The sequence below is a fragment of the Trachemys scripta genome, chromosome 9 (genome assembly GCF_013100865.1).
Source record: "Trachemys scripta elegans isolate TJP31775 chromosome 9, CAS_Tse_1.0, whole genome shotgun sequence".
Classification (NCBI taxonomy): domain Eukaryota; kingdom Metazoa; phylum Chordata; order Testudines; family Emydidae; genus Trachemys; species Trachemys scripta.
In genome coordinates, this window is record NC_048306.1 from 161,015 (window position 1) to 184,117 (window position 23,103).

The 23,103-nt window shown below is 44.4% G+C and overlaps 1 protein-coding gene across 2 annotated transcripts in view; it reads right to left on the reverse strand.

Moving 5' to 3' along the window:
- Positions 1-23,103, reverse strand: part of TAF1 (TATA-box binding protein associated factor 1) — a 116,308-nt gene that overhangs the window by 68,387 nt on the left and 24,818 nt on the right. For both annotated transcript variants that reach the window (XM_034782697.1, XM_034782696.1), the window contains exons 9-16: positions 19,528-19,644; positions 18,789-18,956; positions 17,630-17,757; positions 17,423-17,530; positions 16,374-16,547; positions 16,092-16,265; positions 8,429-8,533; positions 5,905-6,105 (exon numbers count right to left, since the gene is read on the reverse strand). In XM_034782697.1, coding sequence (XP_034638588.1) covers positions 5,905-6,105; positions 8,429-8,533; positions 16,092-16,265; positions 16,374-16,547; positions 17,423-17,530; positions 17,630-17,757; positions 18,789-18,956; positions 19,528-19,644 — 1,175 coding nt within the window. The remainder of the gene's footprint in view (positions 1-5,904; positions 6,106-8,428; positions 8,534-16,091; positions 16,266-16,373; positions 16,548-17,422; positions 17,531-17,629; positions 17,758-18,788; positions 18,957-19,527; positions 19,645-23,103) is intronic.

Genomic DNA, 23,103 nt, shown 5'->3' on the forward strand with positions numbered 1-23,103 from the left:
CTTATTGTTGTTGAACCAGGCAAATAAGACAAAGTGAGTTACTAAAAGAGTACAGCATCAAAGAATCTGAAGAGACTTTATGTGAAGACTATCCTAATTTTATTATGAACTTCAAAATGAACATTTCTGCAAACAGATAAGAATGCTGAAGGAGAAAGTGCAACTCAAAAAAATAGAGAGTCATGCAAAACTGGCCAAAAGGTATATTGAAAGATGCTCATGGAAAGCCACTTGGAGAAGTGGGTTGTTGGCTAGAGCCTGAATTAACAGGTGTCCTAACCAACAATCACCCTAAATGCAGAACTGTTGGCAAAATATTTGTAAAGTAGTATAGCCCAACATTATCTTATATAAACTGGGATGCATACGATATCATCAGTCTTAATGAATTAGTCTGAAATCAGTAAGACAAAATTCCATCAAGACAAGTGCAAAGCGTTATACTTTGGGAAAAAAAATCAAATGCACAAATACAAAATGGGGAATAACTGGGTAAGCAGTAGTACTGAAGAAAAGGATCTGGGGGTTACAGGGGTTCACAAATTGAATGAGTCAACAATGTGATGCAGCAACAGTTGCAAAAGAGGCAAATATCATTCTGGGACAGAACAGGAGTGTTGAATGCAAGACACAGGAAGTAACTGTTCTGCGCTACTCAGCACTGGTGAGGCCTCAGATGGAGTACTGTTGTCCAGGTTTGGGCACCGCTCTTCAAGAAAGTTGCAAACAAACTGGAGAGAGTCCAGAGGAGAACAAAAATAATAAGAAGTTTAGAAAACATGACCTATAAGGATAGATTGTAAGAAGAGAAGGTTATTCACCCTGTGCTTTAACTGAGGTTCTTCGAGATGCGTGTCCCTATGGGTGCTCCACTGTAGGTGCAGCAGCATCCCCTACACCTGGGATTGAAGATCTTCATCAATAGTGCCCGTTGGACCGCACATGTGCAACTCCCCCATCTCACACCGTGAGTGGACGGATATATAGTGCTGTGCAGTCCAACTGCCCCACAGTTCCTTCTCTGCCGCAGAGCCTATGTTTCAGCTCTGAAGCAGAAGGGAGGAGTGCAGGTATTCCAATTAGGGACACTGCTTTCTAGTCACCTACAGTGGAGCACCCATAGGGACATCACTCAAAGAAGAAGAGAGGGTTACTCACCCTGTGCAGTAACTGAAGTTCTTTGATGTGTGTGTCCCTATGGGTGCTCCACTGTAGGTGACTAGAAAGCAGTGTCCCTAATTGGAAGGCTGGGGCTTTGGAGCAGTATTTATTGCAGATGATAGGACAGTGTGTCCGAGTAGAGTATCTTTGGGGCAGCCTGAGTAATGGCATAGTGATAGCTAAAAATGTCCACTGATGCCCATGTGGCTGGTTTGCAAATGTCAGCAATCGGGACATCATTGAGAAAAGCAATCAAGGTGGAAAGCGCTCTAGTTACAGGAAGTGGTTGTTGATTGTGTAGTTGGTAGGACAGGGGTATACACAGTGAGATCCACTTGGAAAGACATTGCTTGGAGATGGCCACACCTTTTGATCTTTCGGTCATTGAAAGGAATAATCGCGGCCATTTTCTCAAAGGTTTAGTTCTGTTCAGGTAGAAGGCTAATGCTCATCTAACATCCAGGGTGTGCAATGTTGCCTCCTGTTGGTTGCTGTGTGGCTTTGGAAAGAAGCAGGGACAGTGGATAGGTTGATTGAGATGGAAAGAGGATGGTACCCTGGGTAAAGATGTGGACATAGTGTACCTTATTCCTTATGAATAACTGTGTACGGGAGGTATGCCATAAGAGCTCCAATTTCACCAACCCGTTGAGCAGAGATGAGAACGACAAGGAATGCTGTTTTCACAGATAAATGAATGCATGAGCATGTTGTCACTGGTTTGAACGGAGGTCTAGTAAGAGAGCATAGGACAAGGCTGAGATCAGGTCCTATATTTGAGGGTAAAGATTTTGGAGGCCCTTCGAGAAATGTTTTGTGAGTGGGTGGGTGAAGACAGAATGGCTCTCCGTTTGATCATGAAAAGTCGTGATGGCTGCCAAATGCACAGAAATGGAGCTTGTGGATAACCCTGATCGTTTAAGGTATAAACTATAGTCCAGGATAAGTGGTAATGGAGTGCTTATTGCCTCGTCTTGATGGGAGGCACACCCGGACTGGAATCTAGTCCATTTGCGGAGGTAAGTGTGTCTAGTTGTGTCAAGTCTGCTATTCAAGAGTACCTATTTAACTGCTTTCAAACCAGTTATTTCCAAATCCCGGAGACATGCTTTCAGGTGGAGCAGCTGTGGATTGGGATGGAGAATGCAACCCATGTCCTGTAAAAGGAGTCACGGGGTTGGACAGAAAGATATTGGAGGGCATAACATCATGCAAATGAGGTAAGTATACCAAAACTGTCATAAAGAACAAGGAGTCCTTGTGGCACCTTAGAGACTAACAAATTTATTTGAGCATAAGCTTTCATGGGCTAAAATGCATTTTAGCCCACAAAAGCTTATGCTCAAATAAATCTGTTAGTCTCTAAGGTGCCACAAGGACTCCTCGTTCTTTTTGCTGATCCAGACTAACACGGCTACCACTCTCAAATCTGTCATGGACATGTTGGAGCTACGAGGATGACACAGGCTCAGTCCCCTTGTATCTTGTGAAGTCTTCGGAACAGAAGGGGGAAGGGAGGAAAGGCACAGAGAAGTGGCGCATCCCATGTGAGGAGAAATGCGTCTCCCAGTGATATGCATCCCAGTCCCGCTCTTGAGCAGAATTGAGGGCAGCAGGCATTCTCCAGTGTGTCAAAGGTGTCTATGGTGGGGAATTCCCAGCAGTTGAAGATGTAATAAGGGCTTGCATATCTAGTTCCCACTCATGATCATGGAAGAATCTCCTGCTCAATGAGTCCACAGAGGTGTTCTGGTGTCCAGGGAGGTATGTAGCTGAGATGGTGATGCCATGTTGGATACACCAGTTCCATAATTTCAATGCCTCCAAGCATAGAGAGTGAGACCTCATTCTGTCCTGCCTGTTGATGTAGGACATGCAAGTGACATTGTCCATCGTGACTCTGATGGTGCAATGTGCCATCAGTGGGAGAAAGTGTTGTCAGGTATTACGGACCGCTTGTAGCTCTAGGAGGTTGATGTACAGAATGAATTTGGTTAAGGACCATCTGCCCTGCACTGTATGAGAGTGAAGGCACACTCCCCAACCGATTAAGGAGGCATTGGTTGTTCGAATCATGGACAGCGCTGGTTGAAGGTAAGGAACCCTGACAGATGTTCTGGGGCTGTCTCAACCAGAGTAGTTAGTCCTTGACCATCATAGGCCTGGATAGGAGTTTGTGCAGGCTGTATCTGAGTACGTAGCCATACCTGAAGACATCTCATGTGGAACTGTGCATACTTTACCACAAACGTGGCCACTGCCATGTGTCCAGGCTGAGATTTGGGTGCAGGTTCTGACTGTGGATAGAAGATTGACTACAGTCAAAAATCTGTGAGCTGGGAGGATGACTTTGGCTTGTATGGCATCCAATTGTGCCCTGATAAACTCCAGGTGTTGCACTGGTGTCAGTGTAGATTTCTCCAAGTTTATGCGAAGGCCAAGGCTCGAGAAAAGGTCCACTATCATTCAGACAACGCAAAAGACATCAGTTTCAGATGGGGCCTTGAGGAGACAATCATCCAAGTATGGAAAGATGATGACATCCTCTTTGGGTAGTTATGCAACGACTACCTCAAGGGCTTTGGAGAACATGTGAGGGGTTGTCGACAGTCTGAAGGGTAGTATCTTGTACTGACAGTGATCGCTCCCCAAGAAGAACCGGAGAAACCATCTGTGCGCAGGATGTATTGTGATACGAAAATATGCATCTTCAAGGTCAAAGGCCAAGAACCATTCCAGTGCTGAGCTAACGGTAGAGAGGGGAACTCTCTTGAAGCATTGCAGTTGAACAAACTTGTTTAGGTTTTGAAGGTCCAAGACTGGTCTCCACCCGCCGGATTTCTTTTGGACCAGAAAATAATGGAAGTAAAAACCCTTCCCTCTGTGCTTGGATGGGACAGGTTCTCTGGCTACCAATTGCAGAAGACTATTTATTTCTTCTCATAGGATGGGTTCATGAGAAGGGTCCCTGAAAAGGAACGGGGAGAGAGTGTGGCGGGGTGGGACAGATATCAGGGAAGGATACTTCATCCCTTTCCTGATCTCTAAAACCCGCTTGTCCGAAGTAATCAGCCACCATGATTGAAAGAAGGGGACTAAGCAGTCGCCAAACTGGGCCTCAATCATACCTTCAAAATTATTGTTTGGTTGACAGTGAGTGAGAGATATCCCCCTGAGGAGTCATATGCCTGTATTTGGTAGGGGGCTTCTGTCAACGGCGTTGAGTTTCGTATTGCTGCTGGGGAGTGTATTGTGGTGGTTGGGATCACGGAGGACGTTGGTATTTCCCCAGGCGTCTCTTCAGCGCCAGTTTGTAAATGCCAAGAGAGCGGAGAGTTGCTCGAGAATTCTTAAGCAAATAATTTGGGGCCCTCAAAGGGTAGGTTTTCAACGGTGGTTTGTACCTCCTTAGGAAGGCCAGAGAGGTGGAGCCATGACATACGTCTCATGACTACAGCAGTTGCAATGGAATGGACAATGGTATCCAGGGCTTTGGAGCTGTGCTCCGGCTCCACTCCAGCTCCAAGTCTGAGTAGTGGTGATTCAGGCACATCAGAGACAAGTAGTTCCTTAGGGGAGCTAAACTCTTGGGGAGGAGGGGGGAGCATCATCGGCACTGGTGTGTGTATCGGTGCCGAGGGAGAGGTGCATTCTCCTGAGCAGCCAGCAAATGAAGTGGAGGATTTGCTCAGTGCTGTAATGGACATTGGCGCTGGTAGAACTGTCAGTGCCGGCAGTTTTGTAGGTGCCGTAAGACCCAAAGTTGGTCTGGTCAGGACAGCTGGCACTCTTCTTGAAGGTCTTGTGTCTCGGTCTGGATGTTTCAAAGAGATTAATCTAGAAAAGTCAGGCTTCTGTAGCCAAGAGAATTTGATAGTTTCTTAGACAAAAAGAGGAAAAAACTTTGACTAGATTTGTAAGTAGACTACTGCTAAAATTCCACAGACACTAGAATTAGTTTTAAATTGTTACCTGCAAGTTTTATTTGGGGCTTAATGTGTGCTAATTGTGTGTGTAAGTGGGAAAACTTGGCTATGAGTGTCTCCTGGGTAAGATAATTTTGAATTAAATTGCCATTTTTAGTCATTAAGTGAGTGTTTAAAGTTAAATGTTTTTTTTAAATTTACAGTTGTTGAGTTGAACAGTTACCGACAGTTCCGTAATTTAACTGGAAAAAATAAGCTTATTTGTCAAATCAATAAAGCTATGTATTTAAGAATTCACAGTTCTGTCTTGGTACCAAAATCCCTTGTCCAAGAGTAGCACAGAACTAGAGTTAGTTTACCTACGTAATAAGGTTATGATTAGATTTGGAGTCATTGGTTTGATTTATTACTTTTTAGTAATCCCCTGTTAAATTCATTCCCATGTAAATTCATTCTTCTAAATTACGTGAACACTATCAAATAACCATATTTATTTTGCTTTCTATAACTTCTTATTTGCTTTCAAATTCTATTTTGGCTATTAAAAAACTTGAAAGTTTACAATAAGTCTGCAGTCTGTACTTCATCTAAAATACATAGAACCATGAGAAACTTGTATAGGTAATTGGTAAATTAAAATTACTTAACCAAAGTGTGTTTTATACCATATTGTTCTTACCTTTGAAACAAAGACAAGGCCCTAACAGGGGCAATAGGCACCTCATCTCAGGACAGACCTTAAAGGCCTGGAGCTACCTCATATACTCTCTCCGGGTTCTCTTAGTGGAATCGTCCCCATACTGGGCCTATCACATACCTGTAGAAAGTCTCTGATGTGGGTATTGGCCCGTTTGGAGTTGGGACCAGGAACTTCAAAGAGGGGGCATTCCTGTCCAACGACAAAGATATCGACCAGCTCCCGAATGTAACAGCCTTGTCGTGTCCGGATAATTAGGAAATCCGTTTCTGGCATCTTGTGCAGATAAATGGGAGCCCGGAAGAGATTGTTTTCAAATGCCTGACAAGAGAAAAACAAAAATTTGAAAGATAGACACTGATCATTGGAGACTTTGCAACACCAACAAGAGCTCTGAAAGAGACCCAGCACAATACGGTCATCATGACACCATCAATATTCATTCAGATCACAACATGCACTTTTACGGAGGCGGACACATTTCTTGCCCCAGAGACTAATTAACTGAAGTGAGACAAGACATGGGACAATAATTAAGGTAAGGGAAGGTGTGGAAAACAAAGCATGAAGGATGCCTCAAACTGTGCTTTAAGGTAGGATTTGAAAGAGGGCAGAAAGCGTACTTGGCAGACAGAAGTGAGAGTATTCCACCAAGACAATATAAATAGAGGTGCAAAGCTGAGAAGGGGGGGGGGGGAGGGAGCAGTTAGTAAGAGGGGACAGAACATTATGCTTAGATAGAGAAGCAAAGTCTTGAAGGTGAGGCACTTGAATGCAGTAGCAGAGCAACAGGAGAGGGAGGCAACTTTAGCAGAGGCATCCTTACGAAACACAGATAGCATTTTACATCTTCCAAGATAGGTCTAGGGCACACTGAAGAGATAGGGAGGCCAGAGAGGAGAAGGTTTAAGTAATCAAGTGTATACCAAGGCTTGGACAAGGGTTTTAGCAACAGGGTAGTGATGAAAGGACAGATTTTGGTGATACAAAAAGGAAAAATAGCACTTTAAAAAGCTAGATATGAAGGGAGAAACTAAGAGAAGAGTCAGATGACAAGACAAAAGGTTCAGACCAGAGACACTGAAAGGAAAGTACTATCCACTCCTTCCTATTCATCTTTAGATCACCTCCCCACCAAACCATCTCTTTCACTCATAACACCTAGCCTCATAACCATCTGTCAGATTCTCCCATGCCGCTCCCATGGATGGAACAGGACCCGCCTGAGTTGATCGTAAGGCCACTATCCTGTCTACATCTCAACCCCTCTTCAAGGTCTGTTTTGTCCATAAAGCCTACAAGAAACCACTGACTAAATAATCTCCTTAGTAAGATATGCCTATTGGGGAAGGGGAGGGAGAGAGACCCCTGACACTGGGATGGGGGTGGGGGGTGTAGAAAGACCAGGAGAAGAAGATGGGAGGAATGTAAGTCGAACCCAACAAACCCTTAACTATTAAGTCATACCCCTGCCATCACTGCTCAGGTGCTGGATCACTATCCCCAACCATTCGTCTGTCTTTGCTTTTTCAGATTATACACTCTACCATCATGGCTGCCACCACCAGCATCTCCTGTGACCCCAGGATGACAGTGATCCTGAAAAGCATCCTAACCAGACATGGCCAATGAAAGGGAGGGAATCAATGACATCACCATCTCCACCAGATTAGGCTAAATCCTGAACAGCACCTAGGAGAGACTTGATTCCAGGTGTCATCACCTCCCTCATGTGTCCTTCCAGACTCAATTTTATTTTCTCTCTTTCACCTTCTATTTAATCAGAGCCTGGCTTAGCCAGCTGGGACTGCATCTTGTGCAATACTGTTATAAATTGTAAGTCTGTGACCAGTGAGGCAGTTAAACAGCCCAATGCTGGTACAAGTTTGCAAGATCTCAAAGTGCCTAACAAGACCTTGTGCTGTGGCCATGTTTTTCCAGCAGCAAGGCTTCAGACTGAAGTTAGCACCGAAGACACAAGTTATATTTTCTATAATTTTCTCTCTCCTCTTGTGTGTGTGTTGTCCTACAGAAAGCAAAATCAAACTCTAACAATGGCAGCAACAACAGTTCCAAACCAGGTCAACTAATTTCTTTTTTCCCCGAAAAGGATAGCTATTACCACCTTTAATCTGCTAAACAAGAGGTTTTACTTTTAAAAACTCTCTACAGCTAAAAGGAAAGGAAAGAAAACATATTGGTAAAATAAAAGCCTTACTTAATGCTTTATATTTTAAAATACTTTTACTGTTTTTTCTTCTTTTTCTATATCTTCAATACAATGTTATGGTTCCACAACACTCATCAAGCTAAGGTCTCTGTACTCAAAAAACCCAGGTTTCAGAGTAACAGCCGTGTTAGTCTGTATCCGCAAAAAGAAGAACAGGAGTACTTGTGGCACCTTAGAGACTAACAAATTTATTAGAGCATAAGCTTTCGTGGACTACAGCCCACTTCTTCGGATGCATATGCTTATGCTCTAATAAATTTGTTAGTCTCTAAGGTGCCACAAGTACTCCTGTTCTTTTTTCAAAAAACCCAAAGTACATTTTACTGTTTAGTGTTGTAAAATAACAGGCTCAGGTTAACACTTTTAACTCTCTGGGCCCATCTATTCCATCAAAATTAATGCAGCTCCTCTCACCTGCAGTAACTGGCCAGGGTGCAGCGATCCCAGGAATGGAGATGTGTGACAGTAAACAGTCTCTCCGTATTTACAATCTGGGGCTCCAGGATCCTTGCCAGGTTTCTGTAAGAGGCAATGCCACTCTAGTTAGCACTCAGCAGCAGGAACTGCTACCAAACAACAAACCCGGCACGTTATTGCGCGAAAGCACAGTCCACACCAACTACTAAGCTTAACTAGTTTAAAGCTTTAATAAGACACTTTTAGGAAAATCTATTACCACCTTATTAAGCATAAAGCACAAGTGACTTGGATAGAACAGGATAGTGTAAGGATTGCCCAGTCTTGGGGTGCAGGTAGCATGTTTTTCTTATTACATTTATGCTGATCCAATCTGGTGTGGGTCCTCCACCTCCCTTTGTCAAACACACATTCTTTATACCTTGTTTTGTAACATTATGCAGCTGGAAATCATCAATACTACCTTATTTATGAACATTTTATTTTTTTCAAATTAACTATTTTTGTGTGTGTTTTGCTGGGCTATCTTGATTATCACTTCAAAAGTTTTTTCTCTTACTTAATTGGCCTCTCAGACTTGGTAAGACAACTCCCACCTTTTCATGCTCTCTGTATGTGTATATACATCTCAATATATTCAATTCTATGCATCCGAAGAAGAGGGCTGTAGCCTACGAAAGCTTATGCTCAAATAAATTTGTTAGTCTCTAAGGTACCACAAGTACTCCTGTTCAATTTGTTTAGGTGGTCTTGATTAGGCCTGTACACTGAGGCTAGCCAAGCCTGAAGGGGGATGGAGTCGCAGACTGGTATGCTGTACTACATATGTACAAGCGGCCATATGGCTGAGCAGCTTCAGGCAATTTCATGCCATAGTGGTGGGGTATCATCACCTGAGGTTCTCTATGATGGCACCCATGGTGAGAAAGCGAGTTTCCAGAAGGAATGCCCTGGCTTGACCGGAGTCCAGGAGAGCTCCGATGAACTCTGTTCTCTGAGTCGGGGTTAGGGTCAACTTTGCTACATTCAGTATGAGGCCAAGCCTGTGGAATGTCATCTGAACTAGGCTCACATGAACTTCCACTTGGGCTCTGGAGCAGCCTTTGATTTGCCAGTCGTCGAGGTACAGCAATACTTGCACCTGCCGTTTCCACAGGAAGGCTGCCACGACTGACATGCACTTGGTGAACACCCAAGGGGCCGAAAGGAAGAACCGTAAACTGATAGTGGGTGTTGTTGAGCACAAAGCAGAGGAACTGTCTGTGGGATGGGACTATGGACATGTGAAAATACATGTCCTTCAAGTTGAGGGCAGTATACCAGTCCCCCAGAGCCAGGGAGAACTTTATCATGTGGAACTTTTTATCTTCTTCATGAATTCGTTGAGGTTTCACAGGTCTAGAATAGGTCTGAGTCCATCCTTGGTCTTCGGGATTAGGAGATACCCAGCATAGAACCCCCACCCCTGAATTCTAAAGGGACCTCCTATACTGCCCCGAGTTGTAGGAGCATTTGCACCTCCTGTATGAGAAGTTGCTCGTGAGAAGGGTCTCTGAAGAGGGATGGCAAAGGAGGGTGGGAAGGGTGAGAATATCCCAATGCTACCGTGCTCAAAACCCATTGCTCTGAGGTGATTTGTGCCCAGGCATGGTAGAAATGGGATAGACGATTTACGAAGGGAGGGGAAGGATCCAGGATCTGAACTGGTGCGTCACCTTCAAAATTTTGCTTTGGAGGCTGGGGGCTGCTTTGCTGAGCACTGGGCCCTGGTTAGAGGGGGACTGAGAAGGTCTCCGTCTGTTACACCTGTCCCGCTTCCTGCTATAACCCTGTCCAGGAAGAGCTGAATAGAACTGAGGAGCAGTCTGCAGTTTAAAATGCTTTCTTTAGGGGGCTGGTGTATTAAGCCCCAGGGACTTCAGAGGTGCCCTTGAGTCTTTTAGGCTGTGGAGCTTAGTGTCTGTTTGCTCCAAAAACAGCCCTACACAGTCAAAAGGCAAATCCTGAATGGTCTACCAGACCTCGTGCAGGAGCCCTGACACCTGAAGCCATGAGCTTCTTCTCATGGCCATGGCTGTTGCCATGGTACAGGTTGCCAAGTCTGCCGAATCTAAGGAAGCCTGCAAGGAGGTCCTCAAGATGACCGTCTTCGTCAAGGACCGCAGCAAACTCCCAGCAGGAGTCTGCTGGAAGTAGTTCTTTAAATTTAGACATTTTCCAAGAATTAAAACTATAGTGGCTAAGGACTGCCAGCTGATTGGCAATGTGAAGCTGGAGCCCCCTGGTAGAATATACCTTCCTACCAAAGAGGGCCAGCTTCACCACCTCCTTGGATTTAGGTGTCAGTTCCAGTTGTCCCTGCCTTTCCTTTCAGTTGACAGCCTCCACCACCAGAGTGCCCAGCTGAGGGTGAGTGAACAGGTACTCATACCCTTTGGAATGCACAAAATACTTCCTCTTCATCCCTTTTGCCGTGGGGGGAAAGAGAAGCGGGCGTTTGTCACAATGCTTTAGTAGTGTTGTGGGTGGTCTTAATGAGGGGCAAAGCCACCCTCGAGGGACCTTCAGGCACCAAAATGTCGACCATGGGGTCGGTCTCCTCTGACACCTACTCCATCTGCATGGCCAAATTTTGAGCCACCTGTCTGATCAACTCCTGGTAGGCTCTGTTGTCCATGGCTAGCAGTGTGGTAGATGTGCCCGCCACTGCTTCATCAGGGGAAGATGAGGAAGATGCCCACAGGGGCACCAGGTCTTCCTGCACCTCTGGCTCGCATGCATCCCCAATGCCGAAATGCCCTGAGTGGTGCCGGGAGTGGTGCTGGTCTCCGGGCCCAGGCCCATCTCAGTACCAGTCCCGATGCTGGGTCCCACTGTGGTCTCAGTGCCGGCCTGCGTGCCCATCTCTTGTCCACAGGGAGGTTCCCGGGCTACAGATGTTGATGATGGAGGGGCCCGTGCCTCCGAAGCCACAGACAAGGATCCGGACCCCAGCTCTTGAGCTTGGTGGTAGGCCCATGGGATCCAGAAGGGCCATTGGGCTCGTGCCTGCCATGACATCATAGGCAATGGCTGCCCTTCCTGTTGTCTGGAGCAGTGCCAGCTTCGCCTAGAGGCATTCGAGACTGCCTCCAAGTCCAATAAGGACTCCGACCCTGGCAACCATGGCGATGCAGAGCGAGAGAGTGCCAGGGAGCAGTGCCACATCATCGCCAGCTTGCCCATAGAGGGCATGGTGCCTTTTTACGGTGACGGTGCCCATGTGGGGGACTGCACCATTATTACTATGAGGTCCCCAGCTACCTCAAAGGTGTCCAGCGTGGAGGTACGATCTAAGTCCTCCTCCCAAGACTCCCGCACCAGGGAGTCCACTAGACCCAGATCCGACGGACCTCCCTATGAGGCCAGAGTCAACTGTGCCAGCTGAGTCGGAGCCAGAGCAGGATGTCCCGGCGTGGGACACACCCCGCTGGTGCCTCCTCGTTCCACTGCTATTCTGGGAGAGCGACCTCTGTCTTTTCTTTTGTGCAGCACCAGAAAATGGGAACGGTGCCGGGCATGCACACTGGAGGAGGTCTTCGGCGCCGGGGAGTGGTGGTGCTGAGGGTCCCTGGAGCCCGTCTTTTCTTGGTGCCACAGCCTCTCTTACCCAGGCCGGCGTGCTCCGCAATGAAGTGCTGGGCATGGGGTCGGATGCCACCTGTGCAGGCTGGGGACAAAGAGCTGACTCCATGAGGAATAGTTTCAGCCTAAAGTCCCTCTCCTTCTTAGTCCTTGGGCGGAAGCATCCACACATTTTGCAGTTCTCAGTCTGATGGGCTTCCCCCAAAAACACTTTAAACAGGAGTTGTGTGGGTCTCCCTTTGGTATAGGCTTCAAACAAGACCCGCACGGCTTAAACCCTTGAGATCGAGACATGCCCCAGTCCCCAGGAGGGGAAAGGTGGTGAGAGGAACCCCCAATTGAAACTTATCTAACTAAGAAAAACTTGAACTAATACTAAGTTTTAAAATATTTACAGATACAACTAGAAAGAGTCCACTAGGCGATTGCTTGCTATAGCAAGCGAAAAGCTTCTCCAACAACCATCACTGGCGGTAAGAAGGAAGAGGTGGCGAGTTGGCAGAGACCTCTATATACCACCATGAAGATGCCACTCCAGGGGGCTCCACAGCCGACCCGACAGGTACTGCTAGGAGAAAAAACCTTCTGACGACTGTGCATACAGCCACACACACCTACTTGGAATTGACATGAGCAAACACTCGAAGAAGAATTGGTATGTATATTAGCAACGAATTGCATCAACTGCTATTAACTTTAGAATTTTTGTTTTGTTTTGACGGTTATACCAGCGTATTCGTGCTGACATGTGAGTGGCCCTTCATGCTACTTGTTTAGATGCAGTAGACCAAGTTCCATTAAACCCAGACAGTACCCACTGGTGTTTTTTCAAATGATATTACGCATCATTTTTGTACTATTCTGATTTTATAAGTAAAAATCTGGGGGAGCTGTTACTGCCTTTTTATTTCTCTTGATGCAATCCATGGATAAATTATTTGAAACGTTCCTGATTTTCCAATACACACATTCCTGCTAGTTTCCATGGTTTAAAGCTAGTTTTTAGTAAGTTAATTTTTATTTGGACTTTCTTTGGGGTTTTTTTTAGGGGTTTGTGCCTGTCTGATTTTAATTAATACACTAGCCCAGGGGTCGGCAACGTTCGGCACGCGGCTCGCCAGGGTGCTTACCCTGGCGGGCCGGGCCAGTTTTATTTACCTGCTGACACGGCAGGTTCGGCCGATCGCGGCCCCCACTGGCCGCGGTTCGCCATCCTGGGCCAATGGGGGCAGCGGGAAGAGGCGCGGGCGAGCGATGTGCTGGCCGCGGCTTCTCGCGGTGCTTACCCTGGCGAGCCGCGTGCCGAACTTTGCCGACCCCTGCACTAGCCCTAAAATTATGCACCCTAATTTTACAAAATGTAGACCTCAATATGTCCCCTTCTAATGCTCCCATAGAAAATAAATTTGCCATCCCTTTTTTACATTGAGAATATGGTACTTTTAAGTTTATTTTACCAGCGTTTTTAGTGTCATCGTAATTAAGGTTACTATGCAGATTTTCAGCCACATCTATTTTTCTAATATCCAGTTTACCTGTGGCAAGCATTGAAATATCTGTTATTGCTGGCTTTATCCAACCACCCAATTGTAGTTGTAGTCCGGAATGAGTTTCCAGAGTTTGTTGGGCGGGAGGTTTAGATTATGTGTTTTGGCTGGTTTAATTTGTATGTTCAAATTTATAGTTCAACAAACACAAAATATTCCAACAAAGCCATTTTGTAAAATATTAACAATAGTGTTATGCTTCCCCTTTAAACATTTTAAACTGGTTAATGTGAAACCATGTTTCACTTTCGCTTTTCTTTATTCGTGTGTACCCAGTACACACCAGGACTTGTTTTTTCTCTCTCTTTCTTTTTAACTGTGTGATTGAATTGTTCAGCTGCTTTTTACTGTTCCACCCCTATGTTTCTGGCTACCCATAAATGGACACTTTTTGGTTGCCCTTTTCACTGTGACACCCATTGATTCATTCGTGCCTGTACTAGATCTGGGCTAGCACATAGTAAGTGTTCTGGCAGCGTCATTTTATCCCCCATTATAATTTTACAGGGAGTTACCTCCATAACTTTATGAGGGGTAGCTCACAAGGCGATTAAAGTCAGTGACAACTGAACATTCCCATTCCTTTTATTCTATCTTTTTAGGTATTTTGTAAGCATTAGCTTTAGGGTATTATTAATTAATTAATTATTATTATTATAACTATTTTAGAAGACTGAGAATGGTAAGCAACATGCTATTTTTCCTGTATACCTGGTAAAGCCATTGTGGTATGCATAATTTCATCAGTAATGTGTGTTCCTTGATTTGAGTTTATTACCCGTAGATGCTCCTATCTGGTAAAAATTTGTTCTAGCAGAAGCTTAGCAGTCACAGTTGCTCTGCTAGATTTCATGGGAATAGCTGTCCCCCATTTAGAAAAATCATTAACAATTACCAAGGCAAATCTATTCCCTCAAGCAGTTTTAGGTAAGGGACCAGTGTAATTAATTTGTAACTAGACTCAAGATCCCTTTATTTGTTTACGTTCTAATCTGCCCTTATTTTTTTAGGGCCTGGGTCAATTTGAGCACACATGGCTAGGCAGTTTTTAACACAACATCTAACATTTTGTTTCATTTGTGGCCACCACCCAGTTTGTTGTATCTAGGCCACAATGTTTTTAACTTCCTGATGCCCCCATGAAGCACTTCACTACACATATATATAAATTCAGATTGTAGCTGTGTAGGAAAAACCCACAATCACATCCACTCAAATTTTTTCCCAGGGAAAAAATTCTGAGCGCTCCCTGCCTAGAACAAGATTTTATATAGTAGTACCCTGTTTCTGCAGGGCCACCAAATCAAAATCCTTCCACTGTGCCTGAACAGTGCTGAAGGGGGCTCTGCTGGATTGCAATTTTTTTTTTTTTTAATTATTTCACTCTACACGCAGGGATGGTTTAGAATGAGCCTTAACCTTTACCATGGCCAGTAACATTTCCATCTCGCATTTGCTCACCAGCATTTCATATTATAGTAGAGGGGAGCATGCGAATGTTTTTAATCCCCAGAGAGAAAACCATGATATAGTCAATAAGGCAGCAGCTCAGCTAATACATTATATCTCATTGTGAGTCAAAAAAACCCACAATTACAGACTGCTCATAAAACATTCCCAGAACTTTGGCCACCGCTGCCAAAAGGAGCAAACTTAATCGTTACTGATGGCTGTATGGAAGACTCCAGGTCCATGTTTATCAAGGCAAATCTTGCTCTGAGAGTGTCCTTTTTTCAGTAAATAGAGCCATTTATGAATATTTTACAGGCTTGCTCTTTGTTTTCTTATTACCATGTTAATGTCCTAAGGGAAGAGGTCCCATACCATGTGTCCGGCAACGGGCATTCAAGAGACTCTTCTGGGGTTAACAAACCACGGGCTAACAGCGAGGGTTTATTAGCAGAGTCCTGCAAATCCACGGATATCCGCAGATATCCACATCAGCGGATGCAGATATTCGCAGACCATTTCTGCAGATTGCGGATGGATGCGGATACAGATTTGTATCTGCGCAGGGCTCTGTTTATTAGTTTTCACCATAAAGCTGAATGGAGTTCACAAGAAGTTACAGATAAACACCTCATGAAAGATCCGATGCAGAAGATCCATAGCTTCAATCTCCCACGAAGCTCACAGGCAACCCTAACCCATATCTGCACAAACCATGGGAGATGTGGATATTTCCTGCACAAATGGAAAATTAAAGACTCTCCAGTGTGCAACTGTGGTCACCCAGAACAGACCATGGAACATATATCAACTCAATGCCCATTCACAAATACAAAGGAGGCATCACAGCAACACACTCTGCTACTCCAGATGCAATTATCTGGCTTAATCATCTGAATGTAAAATTATAGTTGTTGCTCTACAGTTACATCAGCCATACAAAGAAGACGATAAAGCAGAAAAATTCCCTTTTAGATTTGTTTATAACATTAAATATGACTTAATGTTTAAACATTATTATACATTTCTTTACAACTCACCCGCTTGTAGTAGTTCTTTATCTTTGTTGCCATGCCAACCTGCATCATTAAAGGGCCATTTTCCTCACTATACTCAGCAAGGATGAGGTCACCATCCTTACCAGTTAGGTCCTGTGGTGTGCGCATGAAGAACATCTCACCACCTCCTGAAGCCTGCCGCTCCTGCTCTCTCATCTGTGTGAATGCAAGAAGAGAGTATCAGGGAAACAGCATGCCAAGCAGATGTACCATGGCAATGGAGACTTTGGACAGATCTAGATATACAAAGAAACACTGCTTTACCTTGGCTTTCTTCTTGATATGTTTCAGCAGTGGCTGCACAGAATGGGGTCCTGGCTGGGACAAGGTCCCAAAGGAATATTTCTTCAATGGAGGGCGATGAAATTGTCGGAGCTTCATAGGACCCATATGGGTGGGGAAGAATGGCTGGCGAAGTTCCACTGCAGGGATAGAGTGCTGGGATCAAGAGAGAAACAGACACAGAGGACAGACATCAGTACAGAGTCCAGTCTACAATGGCCACACAGAAAATAACCCCAGAGTCTTATGGCAGTGCCTTGAAATTTCTTTACTCCATTAGCAGCAATAGTGACCAAGGTGTTTGGACCCCTCAGAGACAGGTTCTCTCACAGAGATCATGTCCAAACATGACTCACTTTCTGTTGTGCACAAGAGACAATGTTCCCCCGGTTAACAGTTCAAAGAGCATCCAAATGTGGAAAGGGATCTTTATTACTTAAAGAAAGGGAAAGCATCCCTATATTTATAACCAGGGAAGAAGTGCATTTAGAATTGTGTAAATTTTTCCCATTGCTTAAGAGATAGGAAACCTAGCTAGGATTTTACAACAGTACCTTCAAAACATCACAGTGAGCGGAGGAGGGAGGAGATCTCATTGCCTTGGTTTACATGAGTGTTGACTCAGATTTACCAATGTCTAAATGATATTTGATAATCTCCTGGTCAAATAAACTTGGCAACAGAAGCACTGCCTCAAGTCTCCACAGCACAAACATCCGCAGAGATCCAGTAAGGGCAGTGCAGACAGAGGGTGATTCACTGAACAAGTCTGGCATGGTACAATGATGGGATATTCTACTGCACACACCACAGTTTGACACAACCCCTGGATAGTGCCCCAGGATTTTGCCTTAAACAAGGAAATAACCTGAACAATGAGGATCTGAGGGGAACAGCAGTGTGATAACTTACACACACAGAAGGATAACTATTTTGATGCCAGACAAGATCCAACTAAATCCCAGCATGAGATTTCTGCATGAAGGTAAGGAGATCTGCCTCCACCCTAAAGTCAGCCCCATTGTCACTACCTGGATGATGTTCCCTCCAAAGGTTCCTCGAAGCCCCTGCTGTTTGGGATAGTAAAACTCATCATTGGAGAGATTCCAGGGATCCTTCACCTCCGGCTGAGACATATTCTGATTTAACACCAGGAAAAAAAAAAAAAAAAAAAAAAAAGTCAAAAATTACTCCTCCTAACCCATTCCTATCCCCAAAGCACTGAGATGCCCAGTGACCTGCTGTGGTTCTTCCTTGATGACGCCTGTTTTTCCCAACAGGATCCGACTCTTCTTCAGAGATGATTCTTTCTTGTTCTCCTTGGAGGGAGAGTTCAAAGTCATCTCTTCCTTTTCATCAGGAATTTCTAGTAATGAACACAGAAGAGGCAGAGTGTACTCCAAGAGCTATTCCTGAAGATTCTCTACCATCAGCACAGCTTCTTTCTGACCCGGAAAAGATCTCTACAGCAATTCAAAATCTCTTACCAAGTCACCACTTGCCAAAATACCAGAATGACTCCATCGCCTTCCACATTTGCCATCACAAGTGCAACTCCCTGACAGTGAGGAATCAATGCCCCAGAGCACAAATAAAGGCACTATCAGGGCATCCCTAGTAAAAATTCAAGAGCTGTTTTTAAGTTATATTGTTCTAGAGAAGATTCAGGGAGCAAATATGTAGCGAAATGGGAGACAGACACAGAGAGCCCAGAAAAAAAATGCAACTCCAGCATGGAGCTTCTGTAGCCTGGAAGGCCTGCTCTCAGTCTGAGTGAGCAGGAGCCTCAAGCTGGGGACACTGAAAAAGGTTGTCATAAAATTCTTCTCCCTTTGCTCCCTCACAATATGTTGTCTTCAAGGTTAGGATGTTGGTCATTTGGAAGGGAAGGCATTAGGACATGGATTCATTTATTTGTTGTATAATTCAGTTTGGTTCACTTTTCCTGGTCTACTGGTGCTCTGAACATGAAGTTGGAAATGCAGGTGCCAACTTGTTAGAGTGATCAATTTTGTCTTAGTTTTGTTGGATCATTTGTAAATATCTTTCAGAATTCTTTAAAACACAAGAAAGGTAGGAACGTTGGCCCAACCAGTCAATTCTTGCCACAGGGTAGCAGCAAGAATGGACAGCCACCCACTGGAGATTCCCATCTACATAAAATATCCCTGAAACACAACTATTATTCCACACTCCTATTTTCACCCCTGCAGAATAGGATGCACCTATCTTTCCTCTTCAAGCCTCGTTTTTGTACTTTTGTAGGCACCGCCTGCCTTCTAAGTACCCCCTGCTTTCCAATAAGTGCCCTCATTCCCTGCTCTGCTCTTCCCAGCTGGTCTGGAAGTATCAGCCCCAAGAAGAGACAGAGACAAAGGGCTAATGCCATGATCATACCCAGGATGATGTTTTCATCATTTGGGTCGAGTGTCAGGACTGGAGGATCCAAGAACATTTCCATCGCCTGGTCATCCCAGATGATATTGTCTTCCCAACGGCCATATACTAACTCCTCATTATCAATTGGGAAAATGGAGAACCAGGGTTTATCTTCATCCAGGGCAGCTGCAAAGATAGCAGAATGTGATCTTTGATGGTTAACACTCCACAAAGACTACTATAGCAACTTTTCAATTCATCCCTTTTGTCCCATTTCAGTTCTACTCAATCTTTCCCTCCTTCCCGGGGCTCTTGGGTCCATGTCTCCAAAGGCAAAAAAAATGCATACAGAACCTTATACTGTAGCAGGAACAGAGCCTTCACATAAACCTATACCCTACTACAGTTGGACAAAAGGTCTCCGAAGAGCTACACGTGGCCCCCACGACATTTTGCCATTAAAGGGGAAGACCTTCAGATAAGCAAAGTAAAAGATCTCAGAGAGGTCACAAGCCTCTTAGGAGCTCTGATAACTCATGAAAGCCCATGGTACTTTGCTTTATGGGGGATAAGGAGAGACTCTCTAAGAGGGATAGAGAAGGCCCTTTGAGAGGTTATGGAAGTCAGCAGGACATCCTGCTGACCTGGAAGTCACTGATTATAGAAGGACCCTCCTACCCCTAGTATTGAGCCCAAGTTTATACAGAAGTCTCTCTCCACATAGCCCACTATTCACAGACTAATGCTTGCTCATTACCTTGCTGCTCAGGAGGCTGTTTCTCTTTGCCCTTTGCGATGCCCAGGACCCCTGCTACACTGGGTTTCTGCACTAGTGGAATGGGTGGATTGAGCAAAGAGCCACTACGGTTCAGCCCTGGAGAGGAAAACAAGAGTAACATTAGGGTTTTTCTGATGACTGTTAAACCAGAACTCAAACCCGGATGGAAAATAGTTTCCAGTCTCTGCCTAGGGGTAGGATCCTTGCCTCACAAATCTTGACCCCCAAAGAATGTTACATTCCAGCAACATGGCTGCTGCTAGCAGGAGGCTCTGAAATGCTGATGCTAATGAAATGCTATATTTCTCCCCCAAAGCCCAACAGGATATATTTCAGTGGGGCAGCACCAGAGTATTCTTCCCAATACCAGATAGGATCTGTGAACAGCACAGTAAGAAACACCTGCTCAGTGCACAACAAAGGTTAAAAAAACAAAACTAGATGTTAGGTTGTATTGAGAGAAAAAATGATACTGAACATATTATGTCATTATATAAATAAATGATATATCCTGACCTGCAATAACATGTTCAGTTATGGTTACCCTATCTGAAGAGATATAGCAAAAATTGAAGGGGTCCAGAGATGGGCAAGAAAGATTATTACAAACCTGAGAGTTGTGTTTGAGGACAGACTGAAAAGATTAGGACTGCCTAGTGAGCAGACAAGAGAGGGTATGATAAAGATGTATAAGAATTAATGGTGTGGAGAAGACAAGTAGAGCGCTGTTATTTGCCCTCTTGCATAAAACAAGAACATTTAAATCTGAAAAGTCAAATGTTTTTCTACCCAATGCATAATAAATCTGTGGAACTCATTGCCACCAGACTAAAACAAAGACCTTTACATCATTCAAAGGATTCAACATGGATCTGAACAATAAAAATATGTGCAATTCCTTTAGAAAGAATACAAGTTTACAAGCGATATAAACCTTTATGTTTCAGGGCCTAAACCAAACATTCCTGCCCAAGTTTAAGAAACATTTCATATGGGCAGATTATTCCACAGCTGTTTATTAAGAGCCGTTGTCAGACATGCGATGCTGGACTAGATGGGTCAGTTATGATGCAGTCTAGTAATTCCCATGTACCTATTAAGGGAACAGAAGGTTTATTCCTATCAGAGGGCAGAGTTTTGGGGAAAGAGAAGCTTCTTTCCACTGGGTAAAACTGAGGGCTCTATCTTTTATGGTGGGACCTGAGGCAGCATTTTAGGCCAGAAATCCCACCCTGGAGTGTGGATTTTACTACATAAGGGATCTTTGACTTTCCTTATTTAGTTTAAAAAGGAAAACTGAATCCACATTTCTGCTATGCACGATCTCAGTAATCCTGGAGGGGAGGCTAGAGCCAACAGCAGAATGGGGAAGAGAGGATACTGTCCAGAATATAGTAAAAGTCACTTATTTGACTGATTTTTTACAAGACAGTATTCCTCTTCTGCAGGTGTTCAACCATCTCCTCCTCAGCCTGCCCCCTAATCTGACACTACCCCACAACTAACCACCTTCCACTTCTAGCATATAGTCAAACAACTATACACAAATTCCTCTACAACTCAACTCCAAGCAGCACCTAAAACAGATTCTGTAGAGTCTAGTATGAATGAGGGCACTGGCAAAGTCTGCAATAAATTATTTGTATATGGAAAATACAAAGTCACAGTTAGCTTCCATGGCAGGATCTAAAAGCACCACTTCTGAGGCAGATTCTCCCTCCAGTGAGCCTCCTGTGGGGAGGTCCTGGCAAGATATAGGAGCAAGATTATCAGATCAGATCATCATCTGGCAACAGCACTGCAGAACCGATGACAACTGGTCACTGCAGATGCAATGGCACTGCTGCCTGGACACCAGGGAGCCCTCCAACCAACAAGAACAGTGATACTGGGTTCCCCAGCCTCCCTGGAATCCCCCACAACTTTCTTCCCCCACAATACCCTGTTATCCCCTGCAGTCCCCCCATAATCCTCCACAGCAATGCTGGAACAATTTGTGTAGTGGGGATACTGAGAGCCATTGAATCAAACTGTAAACCCTGTCTACGATGGACACCACTTCAAGCACACCCAGCACCCCTTGTTCCAGCACCTATGCATTGTCATTCAGCCCTCCTCATCTGTACAAGGGGCTGCAGCCTGGTGATCCAGGCAGTTAACACACCATCAGCACTGTGAGGAGCAGTCTCTATACACCACAGAATCACAGAAATGTAGGATTGGAAGGGACATCAATATGTCATCTAGTCCAGTCCCCTGCACTGAAGGAGAACTACACATTATTTAGACTATCCCTGACAGGTGTTTCTCTAACCTATTCTTAAAAACCTCTAATGATTCCACAGCCTCCCTAGGTAATCTGTTCCAGTGCTTAACCACCCTGACAGTCAGGAAGTTTTTCCTAATCTCTAACCTAAATCTCCCTTGCTGCAATTTAAAACCTTTATTTCTTGTCTAGTCCTCAGTGGTTAAGGAGAACAAGTTATCACTCTCCTCTTTGTAACAACCTTTTACATACTTGAAGACTATGTCTCCCCTTAGGCTTCTCCTCTCCAGGCTAAACAAATCCATTTTTCCCCCCAATCTTTCTTCATGTTTTCTAGATCTTTAATAATTTTTGTTGCTTTCCTCTGGACTTTCTCCAGTTTGTCCACAACTTTCCCAAAGTGTGCTAACCAGAACCGCACACTGTACTCCAGCTGTGGCATTATCAGTGCTGAGTAGAGTGGAAGAATAATTTCCCGTGTTTTGCTTACAACATGCCTGCTAATACAGATCAGAATGATGTTCACTCTTTTGGAATGGTGTTACATTGTTGACTCACATTTAGTTTGTGATCCACTAAAACCCCCAGAGCCTTTTCTGCAGAACTCCTTCCTAGTCATTTTCCATTTTGTATTTGTGCAATTGATTGTTCCTTCTTAAGTGCAGTACTTTGCATTTGTCCTTATTGAATTTCATCCTATTTATTTCAGACCATTTCTTCAGTTTGTCAAGATCATTTTGAATGCTAATCTTGTCCTCCAAAGTGTTTGCAGCCCCTCCCAGCTTGGCATTGCCCACAAATTTTATAAGTGGGCTCTCTGTGCCATTATCTATATAATTTATGAAGATACTGAATAGAACTGGACCCAGGACTGATCCCTGCAGGACCCCACTCGATATGGCCTTCCAGTTTGACTGTGAACCACTAATAACTACTCTCTGAGTACAGTTTTCCAACCGGTTATGCACTCACCTTATAGTAGGTTTGTCTAGGCTATATTTCTCTAGTTTGCTTATGAGAAGGTCATGTGAGACAGTATCAAAAAGCTTACTAAAGTCAAGATATATCACATCTACTGCTGCCCCCTATCTACATGACTCCTTACACTGTCAAATAAGGTTGTTAGGTTGGTTTGATGTGATTTGTTCTTGACAAATCCATGGCGACTATTACTTATCACCTTATTATCTTGCAGGTGCTTATAAACTGATTTGCACTATTATCTTTCTGGGTACCAAAGTTAAGCTGACTGTTCTAGAATTCCCCGGGTTGTCCTTATTCCTCTTTCT